This window comes from Rhinoderma darwinii, chromosome 10, assembly GCF_050947455.1.
Source record: "Rhinoderma darwinii isolate aRhiDar2 chromosome 10, aRhiDar2.hap1, whole genome shotgun sequence".
Taxonomy (NCBI): domain Eukaryota; kingdom Metazoa; phylum Chordata; class Amphibia; order Anura; family Rhinodermatidae; genus Rhinoderma; species Rhinoderma darwinii.
This window is the reverse complement of record NC_134696.1, coordinates 74,113,424-74,135,319: the sequence shown is the minus strand read 5'-3', so window position 1 is coordinate 74,135,319 and position 21,896 is coordinate 74,113,424. Positions and strand designations below refer to the sequence as shown.

The 21,896-nt window shown below is 43.0% G+C and overlaps 1 protein-coding gene and 1 long non-coding RNA gene across 5 annotated transcripts in view; one reads left to right on the top strand and one right to left on the bottom strand.

Annotated features, from left to right (window-relative positions):
• Positions 1 to 18,880, bottom strand: part of HMBS (hydroxymethylbilane synthase) — a 74,022-nt gene extending 55,142 nt beyond the window's left edge. For 3 of the 4 annotated variants that reach the window (XM_075840072.1, XM_075840070.1, XM_075840073.1), the window contains exon 1: positions 18,740 to 18,880. Coding sequence is in view for 1 of the 4 variants with exons in the window: in XM_075840073.1 (XP_075696188.1) it covers positions 18,740 to 18,742 (3 nt within the window). In the remaining 3 variants the exon portion in view is untranslated. Of the gene's footprint in view, positions 1 to 6,075; positions 6,137 to 18,739 lie in introns of all 4 variants that reach the window. The other variant, XM_075840071.1, reaches the window with a different exon arrangement.
• Positions 18,881 to 18,953: 73 nt separating this feature from the next.
• Positions 18,954 to 21,896, top strand: part of LOC142661497 (uncharacterized) — a 46,219-nt gene continuing 43,276 nt past the window's right edge. Inside the window, exon 1 of the long non-coding RNA XR_012850750.1 lies at positions 18,954 to 19,019. This is a non-coding gene — a long non-coding RNA (uncharacterized LOC142661497). The remainder of the gene's footprint in view (positions 19,020 to 21,896) is intronic.

Genomic DNA, 21,896 nt, shown 5'->3' with positions numbered 1-21,896 from the left:
GCCGGGGACCCTGAGGAGAAGATAGAAGCAGCTTTCGCTGCTTCTGTCTTCTCCGATGTCTTCTTACACAGCGTTCAATGAACGCTGTGTATAGGAATAGAGGCAGCGGCCGCGGCGCTGTCTCTATTCCTCCCGGTGATCATGTGACTGGTCACATGATCGCCGGGTGCCGTTAGTGGCAGGCTGCTGCTGGGTCTTACTAGACCCAGCACAGCCCTATTAGTGACAATCGTCACTATGAGAGGGCTGATTTCCCTGCTGTGCAGCCCCAGTTACAGTGGAAAAGATGGTCTAAAAGAGAGGAAAAATATATAATGTTCCCCAAAGGTCTTTTTTTACCTTTGAGGAACAGACCATAGTAATAAAAAAATAATAAAGTACAAAAAAAAAATTAAATAATAAATACACATAAAATATCCACCCCAAAAAAAACCGTCCCCCCCCCCGCCAATCATTGTTGTAACGCTAGCGCTGACCCAATTACCCTAATATAGACGTGTAATATATTAAAATTTACGGTAGACAATGGCGATCACAAATAAAAGGTCTATTTTAGGGTAAAACTATGTTATTACCAAAAAAAAATAGCTGAAACTTAGATACAGGGTCTAACAAACAGTGTCACACATGGAGCCTGTATCTAAGCCTAACACAATGTAGGCTTAGATACAGGAGCCCAGATGACATTCTTTTTATTCCTGTATAAGGGTATGTTCACACGGCCTATTTACGGACGTAATTCGGGCGTATTAACCCCCGAATTACGTCCGAAATTACGGCTTGAAAGCGTTGGCAAACATCTGCCCATTGAAAGCAATGGGCTGACGTTTGTCTGTTCACACGAGGCGTATATTTACGCGTCGCTGTCAAAAGACGGCGCGTAAATAGACGCCCGCGCCAAAGAAGTGTCATGTCACTTCTTCAGGCGTAAATGGAGCCGTTTTCCATGGACTCCATGGAGAACCAGCTCCAGTTACGTCCGTAATGGACGCGGCGTTCAAGGGCCTGCACATGCCGTTACGGCTGAAATGACGGGGCTGTTTTCTCCTGAAAACAGCCCCGTAATTTTGGCCGTTACGGACGCTGCTGTGTGAACATACCCTAAGATTAGTGTTTTGGGGCCCTGTATCTAAGCCTAACATGTGGTATTCTTAGATACATGGCCCATGTGTGACACAGTCTGCTTGGGTAATGTATCTAAGGCTACCTTGTGGTAGGCTTAGATACATGGTCTAACAGTATCAGGGTATGTGCACACGGTAGCAGGCTTTTACGGCTGAAATGACAGACTGTTTTCAGAAGAAAACAGCTGCCTCGTTTCAGCCGTAAATGCTCCTCCTCGTATTATGCGAGGCGTCTGTGACACTCGTATATCTTTAGCTGCTCTTCATTGAGTTCAATGAAGAACAGCTCAAATTACGTGCCAAAGAAGTGTCCTGCACTTCTTTGCCGAGGCAGTCAATTTACGCGTCGTCGTTTGACAGCTGTCAAACGACGACGCGTAAATGACAGGTCGTCTGCACAGTACGTCGGCAAACCCATTCAAATGAATGGGCAGATGTTTGCCGACGTATTGTAGCCCTATTTTCAGACGTAAAACGAGGCATAATACGCCTCGTTTACGCCTGAAAATAGGTCGTGTGAACCCAGCCTCACACATGAGCAGTGTATCTAAGCATCCTTCTTTTTTTTTTTTTCTTAGTTATTAGGTGTTTTTTTACAGGTTGGGTCCTCGGTACTACATCAAGTTCAAGGACTACTTCAATGACACCTTTTTTATTTTTAATAAAATCGTTAACCAGTGTTATGTGTGTTATTTTATTACAATATTTTTTCTATGTCCTTCTCATTTATTTAAAAATGTATTACTAGTTCATTATTAATGGCCACTGTCTAACAGCGTCCATTAGTAAGGCTTCATGCACACTAGCGTGTATTTTCCGCGCGTGAAAAACTTGCGTCAATCCCGTCCGTGTGTTTGCGTTAGGGTGGATTAACACGATTGTGCTATATGTCCGTGCAACCCGCGTGGTATTCACGCGGGTCGCACGGACCTATGCAAGTCTATGGGGCAGTGCAGACAGTCCGTGAATTTTACGCAGCGTGAGTCCGCTGCGTAAAACTCGCGACATGTTCTATATTTCTGAGTTTTTCGAGCATCACGCACCCATTGAAGTCAATAGGTGCGTGAAAATCAGGCGCACCCAATGGAAGCACTTCCGTGGGACGCGCGTGATTCGCGCAACATAAGTAAAAGAATGAATGTAAACAGAAAAGCACCATGTGCTTTTCTGTTTACAAGCATCCAAATGGAGTGTCATAATGATGGCGGCTGCGCGAAAACCACAGCCGCGCATCCGTATGAAGATGACACACGGAGCTGTCAAGTGCATTTTGCGCACGCAAAACGCCACCATATTTGTGTGCGCAAAACGCACACGCTCGTGTAAATCCGCCCTTATGCATCAGTGTGCTTTTCGATTGTCATGTGTTATTCACGCACTCACAAAGCCAGCCCATTTTTTTCTTCTTTTTTCCAACAAATTGCTGTGTAAATCACGCACCAAACACGTGTGTGCTGTTTGTGGTTTTCACGCATGCATTGACTTCAATGTGAGTGTAGGTGCATGATAACGCACCAATAGAGGACATGCAGTATGTTTCACGCAGCGGACTCTCGCTGCGTGAAAAGTCACACATGTGTCAACGGCCCAATTGAAATAAATGGGTCGCGTGTGTTGTGCGTTTTTTCAAAGCACAGCACACAGACTTGATTCACGCTAGTGTAAATCGCGCGTAAGGCCCCACTCACACCAGGGTGAATCTCGTCCGTGTGCTGATTCTCGAAACCACGCACAGCACACGCGACCCATTTATTTCAATGGGGCCGTTTTCACGCAGCGAGAGTCCGCTGCGTGAAACATACTGCATGTCCTCTATTGGTGCGTTATCATGCACCTACAGTCACATTAAAGTAGACGCATGCGTGAAAACCACGCACCGCACACGTGTTTGGTGCATGATTTATGCTGCAATTTGTTGTAACAAAAAAAAATGGCCTTTCTGAGTGCGTGAATAACGCATGCCACTTGCTAAGCACACGGATGCATAACGCACACAAACTGACCCGATTCATACGAGTTTCTCACGGGCGTCAATCTTACACGCAAGTGTGCATGAGGCATAAGACGGGGCTGGACGAACACTAACCATCACTATGACCCTGGTACCCTCCGCCACCAGGGGCACTGGGCATAGCATACCTGGGTAACATCCAGTAGCTGACCATCGCTAATACTGTGGTGGCCACAGCGCTGGCTGTTATTAGGGCACGTTCAGACGTGGCAGAGTTTTTATGCTTCAAATGTTGTTGCAGATTTAGGGGAAAGTACGCAACGAATCTGCACCAATGTTTGCAGTTTTGACAGGTAATTCAGACGTTGCAGAAAACACAGCGGACTTGCCACAGATTTCAGTTTTTGCATTGCAAAGGCTGAAATACTTTGTGCCATTCCACTTCTCCGCAACAGACAGTGCATGCTGCGGCTAGAAATTTCTGCACCGCAGCCTATCGTCCGCAGCGGAGTTTTCATCAATGTCTGAACTAACTTGCCTAAAAATCTGTAGAAGGGCTGATTCAGACGAACGTGGCGTTTTTGCGCAGGCAAAACACGCAGCATTTTGCCTGCGCAAAAGCCACTTACCTGCTCCGTGAGGCAGCATCATATGATGGGCGGCTGCGTGGTTTTTGCGCAGCCGCCATCATTATGACACTCCATTTGGATGTTTGTAAACAGAAAAGCACGTGGTGCTTTTCTGTTTACATTCATCCTTTTGACAGCCGTTGTGCAAAACAGACGCAAAAAACAATGCCAAAAAGGCTACGATAAACGCCGCAAAAAACATTGCAAAAAAAGCCGCAAGCAAAGAGGCAAAGAACGCCACGAGAAACGACAGGGAAAATGCCACGAAAGACGCAGCAAAAAAACCCGCAAACAACGATGCAAAAAAAAAAAAAAAAAAAAAAAAAAAAAAAAAAAAAAAAAAAAAGCGAAAAACGACGAAAAAAAGGCTACGATAAACGCAGCGAAAAACATCGCGAAAAAAGCCGCAAAGAGGCAAAGAACGCCGCGAAAAACAACAGGGAAAGCCGCAACGAAAAACGCAGCAAAAATAGCCGCAAACGACGCAAAAAAATAAACGATAAACGACGCGAAAAAGGCTACAATAAACGCACCGGAAAACACAGCGCAAAACATCGCAAAAAAAGACGCAAACAAACAAGCAAAAAAACACCAAGATAAACGAAGCTAAAAACGCCCCGAACAAAGCGGCAAACAAAAACGCAAACAAAGCCACAAACCGCGCACAAAAAACGCCGGGAAAAACGACGCAAAAATCAACGTGCATGGAGAGGTAAATCTGCCGCAAACTTCAAGACGGAATGTTGAGGCAGATATTCCTCCTGCAAAAAAACTGTGTGAACATGGCCTTAGTGGAGAGAGACATGAGATAGAAGAGGGTGGACGAGGGTGAGGGAGACACGAAGAGGTTTATAGACCTGAAAAGAGAAAGAAAACATAAATGTGAAAAACATAATGGGGAGGAGAACATTTGCTCACCATCCTTCAAGAATGTCAGCAAGAAGACAAGTCCAGTGAAGGATGTCAGCGGGGAGGAGCAAGGACAGCTCACATGAACTCTTGGAAGGTACGTGCACGCTCATTGCAGCCTGCAATGAGCGTGCACGGGAAAAAAGTTTCATAACAAGGAAAGATCAACAAACCAGAGCTGAACTGCATGTAAACAAACTGTGCTAAATTCAAAGCAGAGATGTGGTAAGTAGAATTTTTTTTTAAAATAATGCTTTATTTAGGTTGTCTGTATAAGGGGTAATGTATGACACAGTTTTTGAAAAAATGTTGGTATCTCGGACAACCCCTTTAAGCCTTGCCAAAGGCATGGATTAAAAGAAAACCATTAAAAAAATATCATACACTGCAATAAATCAGTATTACGGTGTATGGTATCGGCAATCAAACAATTGAAAACATACATAACTTCTTAGGCTTCGTGCACATCTGCGTCGGGACTCCGTTCATGGGTTCCGTCGGATCTTTTCAGGGGAACCTCATTAACGGAATCCAAACAAACCATAGGTTTCCGTTTGCATCACCATTGATTTCAATGGTGACGAATCCGGTGCAAATGGTTTCGGTTTGTCACCGTTGTGCAAGGTTTCCGTAATTTTGACGGAATGAATAGCGCAGTCAACGCCAGTATTGATTCCGTCAAAGAACCGGAACCCTTCAACAACGGTGACAAACGGAAACAATTTGAAACGGATCAGTCACCATTTCAGTTTGGATTCCCCTGACGGAAAGGTCAGACAGAACCCATGAGTCCTAAGACAGATGTGAACGAAGCCTTAGATGACTATTTAGAATGTGCTGTCAGATGTGTGGACATGAGGATTAAACACAATTTCTGGCTATTATAGGACTTATATTCTGTACTCTCTCTAATTCTCAGTAGTGGCTGAGCTAGTGGGCGGAGCCTAACTGCTATCATGTCTTCTATACACTGCACACATAGATGAGGAGAATCCTTCTCTCCTAGCTCTACCCATCACATATATTTATATATAAAAGCTGCAGCAGCATGGAGGAGATTATGCAGCAGTATTGAGAAGTGTAGCGGAGAATCCAGCACTGGAGTGACGTAGAAATCGTACCAGCAGCTGAAGCACGTCTGACTTTCTCACACTGCTCCTGCTTCCTTCTCCCCCCCCCTCTATAGACTTGTATGAAGCATTTGTTGCTCACTCACTCGCTCTCTATTCCCTCCTCTCCATACACTTGTATGGAGAGGAAGTGAAGCGACACATTCCCACCTTCTGCAGCCATCAATTCTGCTCTGTAACTCGGGATGGACAATATTTGACAACATGGGGGTGGACAATTTTTACAAGGAGGGAGACAGTAACTTAACAGAATTTGCATGGATTAAACAACTAAATTGTAACAGTAAGACTATATTAACACGACAGCTGAAAAAAGTAGGAATTAGACCTACCGGTAATTGTATTTCCTGGAATCCATCATGACAGCACCACAGAAGGTTGCCCTATTGACCTCTATAGGGACAGGAAGACAGAGAGGTTAAAAGGCCCTTCCCACCACCCACTTGCCAGTGTTTTGCAATTACTACACCAGGATGGATGCAACCCTATTTTATTTCTAGGGATAATAACGGACATGTTACTTGCACAAATCAGAATTTTAATAAAGGGAGGGAATGTAAGGGTGCGGTCATGATGGATTCCTGGAAATACAATTACTGGTAGGTACTTTCCAATACATCCCTCACGACAGCACCACAGGAGCAATACCAAATTATAACGCTCAGGGCAGGACTACGGATTGGAGGACTTTCCGTCCAAAACTTAAATCCGTATCTGACAGAACATCTAGCCTGTAATGTTTGCACAACGTATAATGGCTTGACCAAGTGGCAGCTCTGCAGATTTGGTTCATAGAGGCTTCTCTTTCTGCTCAGGACGCCAAAACTGCCCTCGTTGAATGGGCTTTAATGCCTTGTGGGGCACATAGTCCTTGGGACTTGTAGTCTTCTTGTATGGTAGTTTTTATCCATCTCGCTAGAGAGCCTTTTGAGGCTCTCTTTCCTTTATTCTTTCCCCCATACAGGATAAATAGATTTTTATCTAGTCTCCAAGAGGAGGTTCTATCCAGATACTGAAGAATTGTTCGCCTGACATCCAGACAATTGAATTTTTCTTCTTGTTGGTCTTTAGGATCTGGACGAAAGGAAGGTAGAATTATTTATTGGTCTCTATGGAAGGAAGTAGATACTTTCGGAATAAAGGAAGGATCTAGTTTTAGAATGATCTTGTTTTCTTGAATTTTTAGGTAATGTTCTACGACCCACAGAGATTGGATTTCTCCTATCCTTCTTGCTGATGTAATAGCGACTAAGAATGCAGCTTTTAGAGTTAAAAAATTAATATTAAATCACGTTGAGAGGCTCAAAGGGGGGAAAATCGCAAAGAGGCGTTAACACTATAATTAAATCCCAGTTAGGTACTGATTTCCTTAGGGAAGGTTTCAATTTAGAAACTGCTTGAGTGAATCTTCTGATCCACCGATGTTCAGTTAAAGGCTTAGATCTGCACTTTTAAATGTACTAGGGCTAAGCTCTTTTTTGAATCCTGAGTGTAAGAAATATAGGATCTTTGCAATGTTGGTAAGAAAGGGGTCTGGTCCCAGATCTCCATACCAGGAACAGAATTTCTTCCAAATTTTTTTTATATATTTTCGAGGTAACTTCTTTATGGCTTAATAAGATAGTTGAAATTACCTCGTCTGACAAACTGTGGTTTCACAAGATCTGCGTTTCAAGATCCAAGCTGAACACTTCAGAGTTTCTATTCCTTGAAAGAATAAGGGACCCTGGGTGAGAAGGTTCTTCTTGACTGGTAGCATGATAGGGTCTTAAAATGCTAGGTACTGTTTGGTTAAATCTTCCTGGATTTATCTGAATACCACTGGTATTAGAGGAAACTGAGGAATGGCATAGGCCAGATCCATGTCCCAGGGTTGGGATAGTGCATTACCCCCAACGGGTTTTCTGAGATTTAGGCCCCATGCACATGACCGTGTTCGGTCCGTGATATACGGTCTGCAGGTCGGCCACATGTCCCGGACCGAGCACAGAGCAGGGCTCCTAGTGTCATACTTCTCTATGACGCTAGGTATCACTGCCTCGCTGCGGGAAAACTGTCACGTACTGAAAACATGCTTACAGTACGAGACAGTTGTCCCGCAGCACGGCAGTGACACCTAGCGTCATAGAGAAGTATGATGCTAGGAGCCCGGCTCCCTGAACTGTGCTCGGTTCGGGACATGTGGCCGACCTGTGGACCGTATATCACGGACCGAACACGGTCGTGTGCATGGGGCCTTAGGGAGAAGAATGCATCTACCTGGGAGTTTTCCTCGTGGCAAATAGGTCTATTTGGGTATAACCCCACCTTCAGGTTAAGGACAGAAAAATTTCCTTGTTCAGGGACAATTCTCCGGAGTCTACTTTTTCCCGACTTAGGAAGCCTGCCGATAGGTTCTCCGAGCCTTTTAGATGGAACGCGGAGACCGATAGGACATTTTCTTCTGCCCTACTGAAATTTGTGCAGAGAGGGCCTGAAGAGAAGTGGGTCTTGTTCCCCCCTGATGGCGAACAAAGGACACTGCCGTTATGTTGTCCGATAAGATTCTTATGTGCATCCCTTTTATGATGAGCGAAGCTTTTATGAATGTCTCCCATACAGCTTTTAGTTCTCTGAAGTTTGAGGACATAATCTTCATCTGAACAGGCCATATGCCTTGAAAATGCCTGTCTTGGATCACTGACCCCCAGCCCTGTTTGCTGGCATCTTTGAGGATTACTACATAAGGGGAAGTTCTCCAGGGGACCCCCTTGCTTATGTTGTTTGGGCAGAGCCAACAGTGGAGAGATTACTTCACAGTTTCAGAAATCTGAATTCAAGGAGTCCTGTTTTCGATCCCACTGGGACAGGATCAGATTCTGTAAGGGTGAAATTTACTCCATGGAATGGATTGGATGCAAGACGTGATCAATCCCAAAATCCTTCTCTTATGGAACAGGTACTCCTTCCCCAAAATTTCCTGACTTCTGGTCAGTAGAAATATTTGTTTCTCCCTTGGAAGGAAGGAATGTTGAAGGGAGGAGTCTAACAGCACTCCTAAGAAGACCTTCTGTTTTTGGGGAGGAAGACTTGATTTCTCAAAGTTGATTATCCATCCCAATCCCTGTAGTAGGGAAAGAACCTGTAATTGATGGCTGTTTAAGATAGACGTAGTATCTGCTGTCAGCAGGAAATAGTCTAGATATGGGATAATCACTATGCTTTGACTTCTTAAGAATGCCATAATCTTTGTAAAATTTCTGGGGGCGGAGGAAATGCCGAAGGGGAGACAGACCAATTGGAAGTGGAAAATGGAAGGATCGTCCTGAATCGCGAATCTGAGGAATCTCTGATTAGCGGGGTGGATAGGGACTTGATAGATTTAAAGGATGCGTACTATCGTACACATTGACGCTTCTTCCCTTATTAGAGGAATAGTCGATCTGATAGACTCCATTTTGAACTTGCGATATTTCACCCATTTGTTCAGTAATTTAAGGTTGATTATCGTCCTGCAAGAACCGTTTGGTTTCTTGACCAAGAAGATTTTCGAATAGTGGCCCTTGAATCTTTCATTGTGGGGAACTGGAGTAATTGCTTTTAACTGTAGCAGTTTCTGGATGTCCAGAATGAGGATTTGATCAAGAACTCTTGATCGGTACTTGGTTATTAGAAATTTCTCTGGAGGAATTGGAGGAGAATTCTATTTTGTACCCTTCTATAATTTGTAGAACCCAAGGGTTCTGTGTTACTCTGGTCCAGTTGGAATAAAAATGTAGGAGTCATCCTCCTACACTCCTGGCGTCATTACTTTGAGGACTGAAATTAGTTATTGGGGTTGAGGAGATATCCTCGACCCCTTCCCCCATTGGGGCAACTCCAGCGATCGGACTTCCCCTTCCTTCTGTAGTTCTGTAAGGTTGCTCCCCTCTGTTGGCGAAAGTTACGAAACTGAGGGCTTTTTAGGTTACTCTTCTGGAAAACCCTTTTTTCTATCTGTTGCGCTTTCCAGCATGTTATCCAGGAGGGGACCAAACATCAGAGATCCTGTAAATGGGATAGAATATAGTATGTTTTTGGACTTCGTGTCTCCTGACCACATCTTGAGCCATAATGCTCTTCTAGCAGCATTTGAGCGCGCCCCATTTCTGGCAGCAAATCTAATGGATTCAGCTGATGCGTCTACCAAGTAGCCAGTTGAAATTTTTAGTAAGGGTAGATTCTAATAGATCTTCTCTTGATGTTTTCAGCATTAAATGGGTCTCCAGTTGGTTTAACCAAATAAACATTGATCTTGCTACAGATGTGGCCGCGATATTTGTAGAGATTAAAGCGGATGAAGATTCCCAAGCTCTTTTCATCAACCCATCTGCCTTCCGGTCCATGGGCTCCTTTAACGGAGAGGAATCTTCTAAGGTGATTGAGTTTTTTTTTTTAGCAACCCTAATCACTGGAACATCCACTTTTGGGATCTCATCCCAAGGTTTTGTGTCTTCTGGATCAAAGAGAAGTCTGTTTTTAAATTCTCTTGAGATGAAGAGTTTTTTCTGAATCCCCTCATTCCATCGTTACCATTTTTTTTGAGATTCTCATTTACCGGAAAAATCTTTGTTTTCCTCTCCGTCAGGCCCCCAAACATTCCATCCTGGATTGGATGGGGTTAGTCTTCTTCTGGGATATTCATTGTCTCCCGTATTAAGGTATCAGACATCTCAGAATAGAAGACATTTTTTTTCTCCTGTGTAGCTGAGGTTGAATGTAAGAGTTCCTCTCCTTCTTCTAATTCACCCTCCGATCAGTAATAACACTCCTGCTCAGAGTTAGACCCCTGAGATGGCGGGCACTATTTTTGTTCCACTTCACTCCGTGGCCTTTTTGCCCGGGAGTGTGACAGAGTTTCTTGAGGAGGGGCGAGGGAGGCTACTGACTGACTCACTTCCCCGTGAATCATAGCCCTAAGTTCAGACATAAACGTCTGCTGTTCCTCTTTTAGTAGCTTTGCGATACAGTCTTGACACAATTTTTTCTTAGGTGACTAGCAGTTTTTTCCCACAAGTCGCACATTTTTTACTTTCTTTTTAGGGACAGTTTGTCTCAGAGGAATCTTTATCCTAGAGAAAACAAAAAGGCAGGTAAAGTAAGGTATACTTACATACAGAGTCGTAACCCTTACCCCAAGGGTGAGACTCACAGGACCCTGGGACATATCTGGAATTCTGTCAGAACGAGGTAGTTTCATCACCGCAACAAGCAACAGTCAAATACAATATCCGATTCAACAAGATATGTGCTCAAGGCTGTATATATAATTCCACGTTAGAGGTATTAGCTCTAACTACATACCTGTGCGGGTCCCTTTAAATGCGGGTGTTTTGAATTTCCCGCCTTCCAAGATGGCCACAGACCCAAAGTAACCCGGCGTCATTTCTGGTCGCATCTACTCCATGAGATGCGGCCGCGTCATAGCAGGTGACTCAATACTTCCGGCTGTGCTGCCACTCACGAGGATATCACCATCGCTACCAACCTTATGGAGCTGGCGGTCCTCGCATGGTCACGCAGCCTCGGCCGAAGCCTGGCTTGGGAATCCCGAACCCTACCGGAACAAATGCCTAGGATTCATAAGGTAGGTGCTTTGGTTGGGAGCTAAGGGACCTCTCGTTAGAGAGGTAATTAGCCTAGGCACATAGGGGGAATAGAAGGGAGATTGCACGGACTCCCCGATTTCGCCCCCTGCCCGAGTTTATCCAGGAGCGATGTCTCTCTGCTCCTCACCCTGTAGGGACAGGAAGAACACTGGCAAGTGGGTGGTGGGAGGGGCCTTTTAACCTCTCTGTCTTCCTGTCCCTGTAGAAGTTAATAGGGCAACCTCCTGTGGTGCGGTCATGAGGGATGTACTGGAAAGAGGCCATTATAAATGGATCAACTGTCAGTTTTTTATGGCTGTTTTACATCAGCGTCTCTAAACTTTCATCCATTCTCCGACCGTCTCACCATTTTTAACGGCCATTTGTCACCCACTTAGGGTTGCACGATGCTTTGAAATATCGATACTACTTTGGTAAATACTGTGAATTTACATATTGACACTAAGCTGTGCAGCCACCCAGCTTCGTATTGTAATACATGAATTTAGCGACTAGCGTGATGTGATGCGGCCTCATATTGCAAAATAAAGAAATTATTCTGTCCTCAATTGTTTTGGTATCGAGAATTGTAATACTACACAAAATATCGGTATCAAAGTCCAAATTCTGGTATAGTGACAACACCAGATCGTCTTGCCATTTCTTTTTTTTTTTTTCAAAAGCTGTGAAAAACTGATGAATTTTATTCGTCAGGGGTTTCTTTGTCCCAACCCACTGAAAACACGACAGTGCCCAAGTAGCTAGTGCCACCGTGGCCTTGTAAATAGCGCCAAACGCATTGCCATGTAGATAGCATCACACACTACCCCTTGTAGATAGCGTGACTAGGAGTGGCTTCTCACATTCCAAATATGGACAGTGACGTCAAGGGCTTTCCCAAGGAAGAAGTCCCCAGCCAGAGCGCATGCGATGCTCTGGCTGGGGACTCCATAGTTGTAAGTCCATATATTGTATATATGGACACGGACATCAGGGGATACCCTTGGTTCAGCACTCAAGGGGAATGTGTCGCGAATAAAAAAAAAATAGGAGAAAAGTCTGCAATACCTGTGAATCGCGCCTAAATGTGTGTTGACAATTTACAGTGAGCAAGAGGGAATGAAGGGGAAGTAGTGCTGGTACGAGCACTGTGGCCCCTTTAAAACAGCTGATCGGCGGGGGTCCCGAAAATCAATTTTTTAGTGGCTGGACTCCTTTAAAAATTAAATAATTTGACGTGTTTTCCTATGTTGGCCACCAGAGAGAGCACTTCCCAGAATTACAGCAAGGTGAAACAGGCAAAGAAACCTGACTCACAGCTGCTGTAAATGTGGGAGAGAGACTGTGAACCACCCCCCCTCACACTATTTTTGGCTACAAGCCAGGAAGTGGTATCTTCAAATTGCTAAGCAGTGTCGTGTTCCATTTTGGGAGTGATTCTACAATTGTAGACTGTGCTGATCACAGCGGCTACAGGACACACCAAAAGACTAAGGCCTAATTCACACGAGCGTGTTCGGTCCATGATATACGGACTGCATGTCGGCTGCATTTCCCGAACTGAACACAGTGCAGGGAGCCGGGCTCCTAGCATTATAGATATGTATCATCATACTAGGTGTCCCTGCCTCCCCGCGGTACTACTGTCCCATGCTGAAAACATGATTACCGTATGGGATAGTTTTCCCGCAGCGAGGCAGGGACTCCTGGCATCGTACATAACTATGATGCTAGTAGCGTTCTTCCCTGCAGTGTGTTCAGTCCGGGAAATACTGCCGACCATATATCACGGACTGAACACGGTCGTGTGAATTAGGCCTTAGAATGATGAAAGTCAAAAGGGAGACGCTGTGGTGCATGACTTTTCAGTTCACAGGTTCATACAGTGTGCATTTGACGTGTGTTTTGGAGCATTTTACACGCTGAAAACGGATCAAAAACCACTTGATTAAGCTTCCCATTTACATCAATGGGAAAGCGCACTGTCATTACATACAACATGCTTCATGAAAGATTTTTTTTAAAAACGCGTTTCGTAAAAAAAGCAGCGACGAGTCAATTCTTTGGCACGTAAAACGCGCCAAATATTCTCAGTCAATGGGAGTCCTAATTATGCGACAAACTGCACAAAACGTGCTAAAAACCCCGCATAACATGCCTGTATTTTAAAAAGCGCTCCACAAAAAACGCTAGTCTATTCGGCACGTTTACACAGGTGTTTTTTTTAGCGCCGTGTGAACATGCCCTAAGGGAATTATTTTTCATTGAGCTCTAGTTTCTATTGCGGTGCAGGGTAGAAGATAGTAGACTGTTGTAGGGGAGTATAAGATTTTTATTTTTCATATTGCTAACTATTTTTGTTGCTTTGCAGTTTCCGCTGGACCTATTGGACTACGTCGTAGATTCGGAGGACTACTGCGAGATATATATATATATATATGTGTGTATTATTTTTTTTTATAAAATGGTTAACGAGAGTCTTGCGGGGGAGTTTTTATCTCACAAATATTTTCTTATGTCTGTTTTTTTTAATACTACATTAGTGCCTTATATAAACTAGAGAAAAAAAAGAGTCCATACATATCAGAGTATGAAAAAATTGAACATCTTTATTGATAACATAAAATAAAAAAAACGGAGAATCTAAAATAAATCCTTGTCTGGATCACCAATATATACATTAATTACAGTATATATATACACATTTCGCATGTAAGATTAATTAAGTTCAATGTATCTCCAACACAGGGTGCATCTATATTAGTAGTTTAAAGTACAAGTGGTACAAAAGACAGAATATACAAAGCTCACGAGAAAAAACCTGTAATTGCTTAAAGCGACTAGTGCCTTTGAAAAACGGCATAAAGCCAAAATAGGTCTAACAGATGCACTTACCCATGTATAGGAGATTAGTGTGACCCAGAGGTGTGGAAGAGCGCTCATCTGTTAGACCTATTTTGGCTTTATGCCGTTTTTCAAAGGCACTAGTCGCTTTAAGCAATTACAGGTTTTTTCTCGTGAGCTTTGTATATTCTGTCTTTTGTACCACTTGTACTTTAAACTACTAATATAGATGCACCCTGTGTTGGAGATACATTGAACTTAATTAATCTTACATGCGAAATGTGTATATATATACTGTAATTAATGTATATATTGGTTATCCAGACAAGGATTTATTTTAGATTCTCCGTTTTTTTTATTTTATGTTATCAATAAAGATGTTCAATTTTTTCATACTCTGATATGTATGGACTCTTTTTCTCTAGTTTATATTATCCATTGTTAGAGTCTTTTGTATGGGTGGTTGAGATTTGTCTCCCACCTTGATGCGTATATGTCCTGTGAGACTTCTTGTCTAAAAATACATTAGTGCCTTAGTAATGGCAGTAAAAAGGAAAGAACTAACCCCCTTTAAGTTAATTAGATGTATCCCACCTTATTCCTATACAGTGTGACACGTCGGTGCCTTCCGTCGGATGTATACCGTCGACAGAAGTAAATACCGTGGCGTGAAGTATCGCAGTGTACCGCGTAGTAAAGTCCCCCCCCACCAAAAAAAAGGGAAAAAAATAATTAATTAATAAATGAATGAAAAATCCCAAGTAAAAAAAACAAAAACACTTTTTCACCTTACAAAATGCATTAGGCCCAGTTGGTAAAAAGTAAAAACACGCCCAGTCGTCTATTAACCCCTTAGTGACCACTAATACGCCTTTTTACGGGCTTTAGGCTAGGCTGACACCTTTTCACGTCAGCCTAGTCTAAGTCCTGCACGGGTCTCACGTGCAGGCAGGAGCCGTGGCTCTGCTGTCTGATGACAGCTGAGCTCCTGCTCCAACGCCCGCGATCGAAGTTTACTTCGATCGCGGCCGTTTAACCCGTTAAATGCCGCCGTCAATAGCGACCGCGGCATTTAACTTTGTTTACAAAGGGAGTGAGCTCCCTCTGTCACCCATCGGCGGCCCGCGAATGCAATCGCGGGTCTCCGATGGGGTGTCATGGCAGACGGGGGCCTGATAAAAGCCCCCAGGTCTGCCCTGGACATATGCCTGTTAGGACGTGCCTCCGGCGCGTCCTAACAGATTGCCTGTCAGATTTACACTGACAGGCAATAATGCTCTGGTATACGAAGTATACCAGAGCATTATAGCAGCGATCGGGATATCGCACAGTAAAGTCCCCTAGGGGGACTAATAAAATAAGTCATCAAAGTGAAATAAAGATTATTAATAAAAAGTACAGTAAAAAAATAAATAAAACCATTTTTTTCCATAAAAAGTGGTTTTATTTAGTAAAAGTGTAAAAAAAAAAAAAGTACACATATATGGTATCGCCGCGACCGTAATGACTCCATTAATAAAGTTAATATGTAATTTAAACCGCAAAGTGAACACCGTAAAAAAAACAAACGCAAAAAACAATGGTGAAATTGCAATTTTTTTTCATTGCCCCCCAAAAATAAAAATGAATCAATAAGTCCCATGCACCCCAAAACAGTACCATTCAAAACTACGTCTTGTCCCGCAGAAAACAAGCCCAAAAAATCACTACATTGATGGAAAAATAAAAAAATTACAGCTCTTGGAAAGAGGCGATGCAAAAACAAATAATTTTAGTGTTTTTATTGTGCAAAAGTCATAAAACATAAAAAAACCCTCTACATATGCGATATCGCCGTAATCGTACCGACCCATAGAACAAAGGTAACATGTTATTTACGTCGCATAGTGAACGGCGTCAATTTAAAAACGCATAGAACAATGGCAGAATTTCAGTTTTTTTTTTTATAATCCCCCCCAAAATGGTTAATAAAAGTTAATATAAAAATTATATGTACCCAAAAATGGTGCTATTAAAAAGCACAACTAATTCCGCAAAAACAAGTCCTCATACAGCTATGTAGACAAAAAAATTTAAAAGTTGTAGCTCTTTGAATGCGACTATAGAAAAACTAATAAAATAGCTTGATCATTAGGGCCTAAAATGGGCTGGTCACTAAGGGGTTAAGAAACTAATTAGCATAAATCTAAAATTGCTCATAACTTGATCGTTTTTCAAAATAAAAACCACTGTTATCTACATTACAGCGCCGATCAGATTACGTAGGAGATAGGGCACTTATAATCTGGTGACAGAGACTCTTTCACCCCTTCCTCCTGCTTGCATTCTGGACCCTAATGACCAAGCCATTTTTTACGTTTTCCATCGTCGCATTACAAGAGCTAGAACTTTTTTTATTTTTGCGTCGACATAGTTGTATAAGGTCTTGTTTTTTGCGGGACAAGTTGTACTTTTTAATGGCACCATTTTGCGGTACATAGAATTTATTCATTAACTTTTATTAACTTTTTTTGGGGGGGTAGAAGAAAACCTGAAATTTCACCACTTTTTTTGCGCCCTAAATCTACGCAGTTTACCGTGTGATATAAATAACACAATAACTTTATTCAACGGGTTGTTACGATTGCAAAGATACCACATTTGTATCGATTTTGTATATTTTGCTACTTACACAGTAAAAACACTTTTTTTTTCAAAATTATTTGTTCTTGCGTCTCCATATTTGAAGAGCCATAACTATTTTATTGTTCCGCCGATACAGTTGTATGAGGGATTTTTTTTTTGCGGGACGACTTGTAGTTTTTCTTTTTACCATTTGAGAGTAGATGCGACTTTTTGATCACTTTTTATCACGTTTTTTAAGTCAGGATTAACAGAAAACAGCAATTTTTCCATTGTTTTACGGCGTTCACCGTGCGGGTTAAATAATGTAACAGCTTTATAGTCGGGGTCGTTAAGGACGCGGCGATACCAAATATGTGTAACTTTTTTGCTTTATTGTGTTTTTTTTTAATAGTAAAACATTTTGTAAGGAGAAAAAGTGGGTTTTTCATAATTTATTTTTTTTTTCAATTTTTTTTTTAAATTAACTTTAGTCAACTTTAATATGCGATCACTATTATAATACACTGCAATACTTTTGTATTGCAGTGTATTACTACTGCCTGTCTGTTTAAAACGGACAGGCATCTGCTAGGACATGCCTCTGGCATAGCCTAGCAGGCATTCACTACAGGCAGACCTGGGGGCCTTTATTAGGCCCCCGGCTGCCATCGGAGACACAGACAGTCGGCGATCTTATCGCCGGGTGCCAGTGGGATGAGAGGGAGCTCAATCCCTCTCTCCAAAACCACTCAGATGCGGTGCTCGCTATTGTGCACCGCATCTGAGGGGTTAAGCAGGTGAGATCGATACTAATATCGATCTCACCGGGTCGAGCAGGGACGCCTCCAGCCCTCAGCTGCCTCTGGGAGGGAGATTCAACTGTACCCTCTTGGACGCCTGGAGCCGATGTGTCTTCTCTCGTACGACGCCAAGGTTGAAGGACCTGTGGGTGACCTCACGCTGTGTCTGCAGTGAAAGAAGCTGGGTGGGAATGAGGACGTCACCCACAGGTCCTTCAACCTTGGCGTCGGAAGAGAGAAGACACATCGGCTCCAGGCGTCAGAGGGTACAGTTGAATCTGCAGCATCACCACCATGTGCAGGTAAGCATAGCAAACTCCCTAGAGACGAGCATATTAACCTTTTGGACAGCTGGAGCCCATGTATCTTCTCTGTCCGACGACAATGTTGATGGACCTGTGGGTGACGTCACGCTGTATGTCTGCAGTGAAAGAAGCGGGGTGGGAACGATGAGAAGTGTATGACGCGGATTTGTCAGCGTCATACACTTCTATTCACAACGCCCAGTTGGTAAAAACACAATACACGCCCAGTTGGTAAAACGAGAAAACACGCCCAGTTGTCCATTGAAAAGCTCATTTGCATAAATATAAAATTGCTCATAACTTGGGGAAAAATGATCGTTTTTCAAAAACAAAAAACAAAAAACAACTTTGCTGTTATCTTCATTGCAGCGCCGATCACATTCAATAGGAGATAGGGATTTGATAATCTGGTGACAGAGCCTCTTTAAGGTGCAAAAGAGATTGCGACATTTTAAGGGTTTTTTTTTTTTTCAATACCCACCCAAAAAAAAGTTAAATCAATAAATTATTATATGTACACCATAATTCTGCCATTAAAAAATACAACCTGTCCCACAAAATATAAAACTTCATACGGCTAGGTCTACAAAAAACGAAAATAAAATGTACTAAAAATCGCTCCGCCATCAAGGCTCAAAATAGTCTGCTCACTAGGGCGTTAATAAAATAGTACACGTCTATGTAAATAATGTGTAACTGTAAATGTTCTGTACATAGGTGAGTTAACGCCCCCAGCTCCTGACAGGACTTGAACCAATCATAAGAAGGCTGCAAACTACTGCAGTCAACCTCACAGTCCCAGTTTACCAAGTAGAACGGTCAGCGCTGATAACTCACCATCACGTCTCCATCAGCCACTAAACTCTGCGGTGTTCCGTTCCAACGTGCGGGACTGACCAATAATCTGGCATAAGAGACTACGGGCACATTACGCAACCTACTTCAATTCTGCAGCGTGCGAGCAGCGACGTCACTTCCGCTTCTTCGTGCTTTCTTTTTTTCCTAAAAAACTTTATTGACTAATTTTAGTCAATAAAGTTTTCCAGGCTGCGATTGGTGGTCCGGTAGCGGTGATGGTGAGGCTAGTATGGAGAGGAGACTACGGTCATTCTATGAGGTAGTTGTGCGGTTGCGTTTAGAATGGAGTTGTTCCTGGTAGAACAACTCAAATCTAGACAGGTCACTGCTGAAATGACTGGAATAGAGTTACCTACAGCACCTCCCCATAGTAACTCCATTCTAGTGACGGACTACAGGAACGGCTGGAGTGTAGTCTTTGCCGGGAGGCCTCATTATAGATCGTGCTGCAGAACAAGTCACCCATATATTTTACATTTATGCTTGGTTCACACAAGAGTTTTTTGACGCGGAAAACTCGTCAAAAAACGGCCCGAAAATGCCTCCCATTGATTTCAATGGGAGGTGGAGGCGTCTTTTGATGATAGGGACATGCCCTATCATCAGGCGTTTACGCCTCTGACCTACCATTAACATCAATGGGAGGCAGAGAAAGCGTATTTCGCAGAGTTTTATGCCCGCGGCGCTCAATGGCCTCAAACTTCCAAACGGAATTTTGAGGCAGAATTTCCGCCTCCAAAAAACTCTGTGTGAACCCGGCCTTATATCTGTAGACAATATCTTCTACCATTATATCAATGTTTATGATTATTTTGTTTGTTGTTTATAAAAGTTGTTTTTTTTACCCCTTAGGCCCTGTTCACACAATTTTTTAACAAGTTTTTTGGCGCGGAAACCGCTCCGTAAAACTCGTCAAAAACCACCCAAAAATGTTGCGGTAAAAAGAAGCGACATGACCTATCTTGAGGCGGTTTCCGCCTCCAAAACCCCATTTCAATCAGTTAGAAACAGGAAAAAAAACGCCTCGACGAGTGTTTTGAGGAGTTTTTGTCAAACCACTGTGCAAAAAACGTTTGGAGCAGTTTTTGCAGGAGGAATTTTCCTCCTGCAAAAAACTGTGTGAACACAGCCTTAGGGCGGATTTACACGAGCGCGTGCGTTTTGCGTGCGCAAAAGGCACTTAACAGCTCCGTGTGTCATTATCATATGGTGCGCGGCTGCGTGCTTTTCACGCAGCCGCCATCATTAACCCCTTCCCCACATTTGCTGTATGGGTACGCCATGGAAAGCCATGACTTCCCGCAAATTGCCGTATCCACATGCCAAATGTTTGGCACCGGCTCAAATGTTGTAAAACATAAAAAAGTGCTATAAATTAGGTATCGCCGGAATCGTACTGACCCGCAGAATAAAGGTAACATGTAATTTATAACGCATGGTGAACACTGTATAAAAAAAATAAAATAAAACTATGGCAGAATTGCGGTTTTTTGTTTACCTGGCCTCCCAAAAAATAGGATAAATGGTGATCAAATAGTCACATGTACCCCAAAATGGTACCAATAATAACTACAGCTCGTCCCGCAAAAAAAAAAAGCCCTCATATCTCTACGTCTATGAAAAAATAAATTTAGTTATGGCTCCAATAACTGCCCGAGGGGAACATTTCTTCTGTTTCAAGATGCGATTTATCAAGGACCTAAAATTAGGGAACCAGGAAGGGGAGAGCCCAAACATATCTGCTGGAAGCGACGGTGCCCGTATTATACCAGGACAACACTTTCACAGCAAAATTCCCCAAACTGCAAAGGTGCGGAGTGTGGACCAAAAGGGGGATAAGAAAGGACGCCATATATCCGTGCGACACCGGCCTGTGCAGAAAGGATCGATCACAGCGTAATGCACATCTATGGATCATTTTATTGTTTACCCCATTATTATACCACCTAACTATGCCCCTGATGTTCTCTGCCCGGCTTACATGTACCCCCACATTATAAACAGAAACACCAGCAATACTCAAACAAAACTACTACCAAGCAATATCCGCTCTTCAAAAGCCAAATGGCGCTCCCACCCATCTGAACCTTACAGCGTGCCCAAACAGCAGTTTCCTTCCACTTATATGGCATCGTCATACCCGGGAGAACCCTTTTAACAATTTTTGGGGTGTGTGTCTCCAGTGGCATAAGCTGGGCATGACATATTTGCCACTGAATGGCATATCTAGGGAAAAATATAGAATTTTAATTTGCACCATCCGCAGCGCATTCATTTATGGAAAAGACCTGTGGGGTGAAAATGCTCACTACACCCCTTAATAAATGCATTGAGGGGTGCAGTTTCCATAATGGGGTCACTTCTCAGGGGTTTCTTTTTATTATTTCACATCTGAGCCTCTGCAGTTGTGAACCAATACTTTGTAAATCGCCAAATTAGGCCTCAATATCGCATGGTGCTCTTTCACTCCTGAGCCTGGTCGAACGTCCAGGCAAAAGATTATGGCCACATGTAGGGTGTTTCTAAAACCAGGAAACACAGCATAATAATTAGAGAGCTGTCTTGATATGGTGGCACAAGCTGGGCACCACATATTGGCATATCTATGGAAAAAAATCTAATTTTCACTCTGCAACATCGAGTGCACACTACACGCTTACTACACCACTAGGTAAATGCATTGAGGGGTGTAGTTTCCAAAATGGGGTAATTTCTGGGGGGTTTCCACTGTTTTGGTCCCACAGGTGCCCAGAAACCAATCCAGCAAAATCTGCACTCCAAATGGCGCTCCTTCCCTTCTGAGCCCTGCCGTGTGCCCAAACAGCAGTTTATGACCACATATGTGGTATTGCCGTACTCGGAAGAAATTGCTTTACAAATGTTGGGTTCGTTTTTTCCTTTATTTGTTGAGAAAATGAAAAATTTTGCGCTGAAGCTACGTCTTAATGAAGAAAAAGGATTGTTTTTATTTTCACTGCCCAATTCTAATAAATTCTATGAAACATTTATGGGGTCTAAATGTTTACTACACCCCTAGATGAATTCCTCAAGGGGTGTAGTTTCCTAAATGGAGTCACTTTTTGGGCATTTTCATTGTTTTAAATTCACTGAGTGTTTGAAATACCTAGTTTGTTTT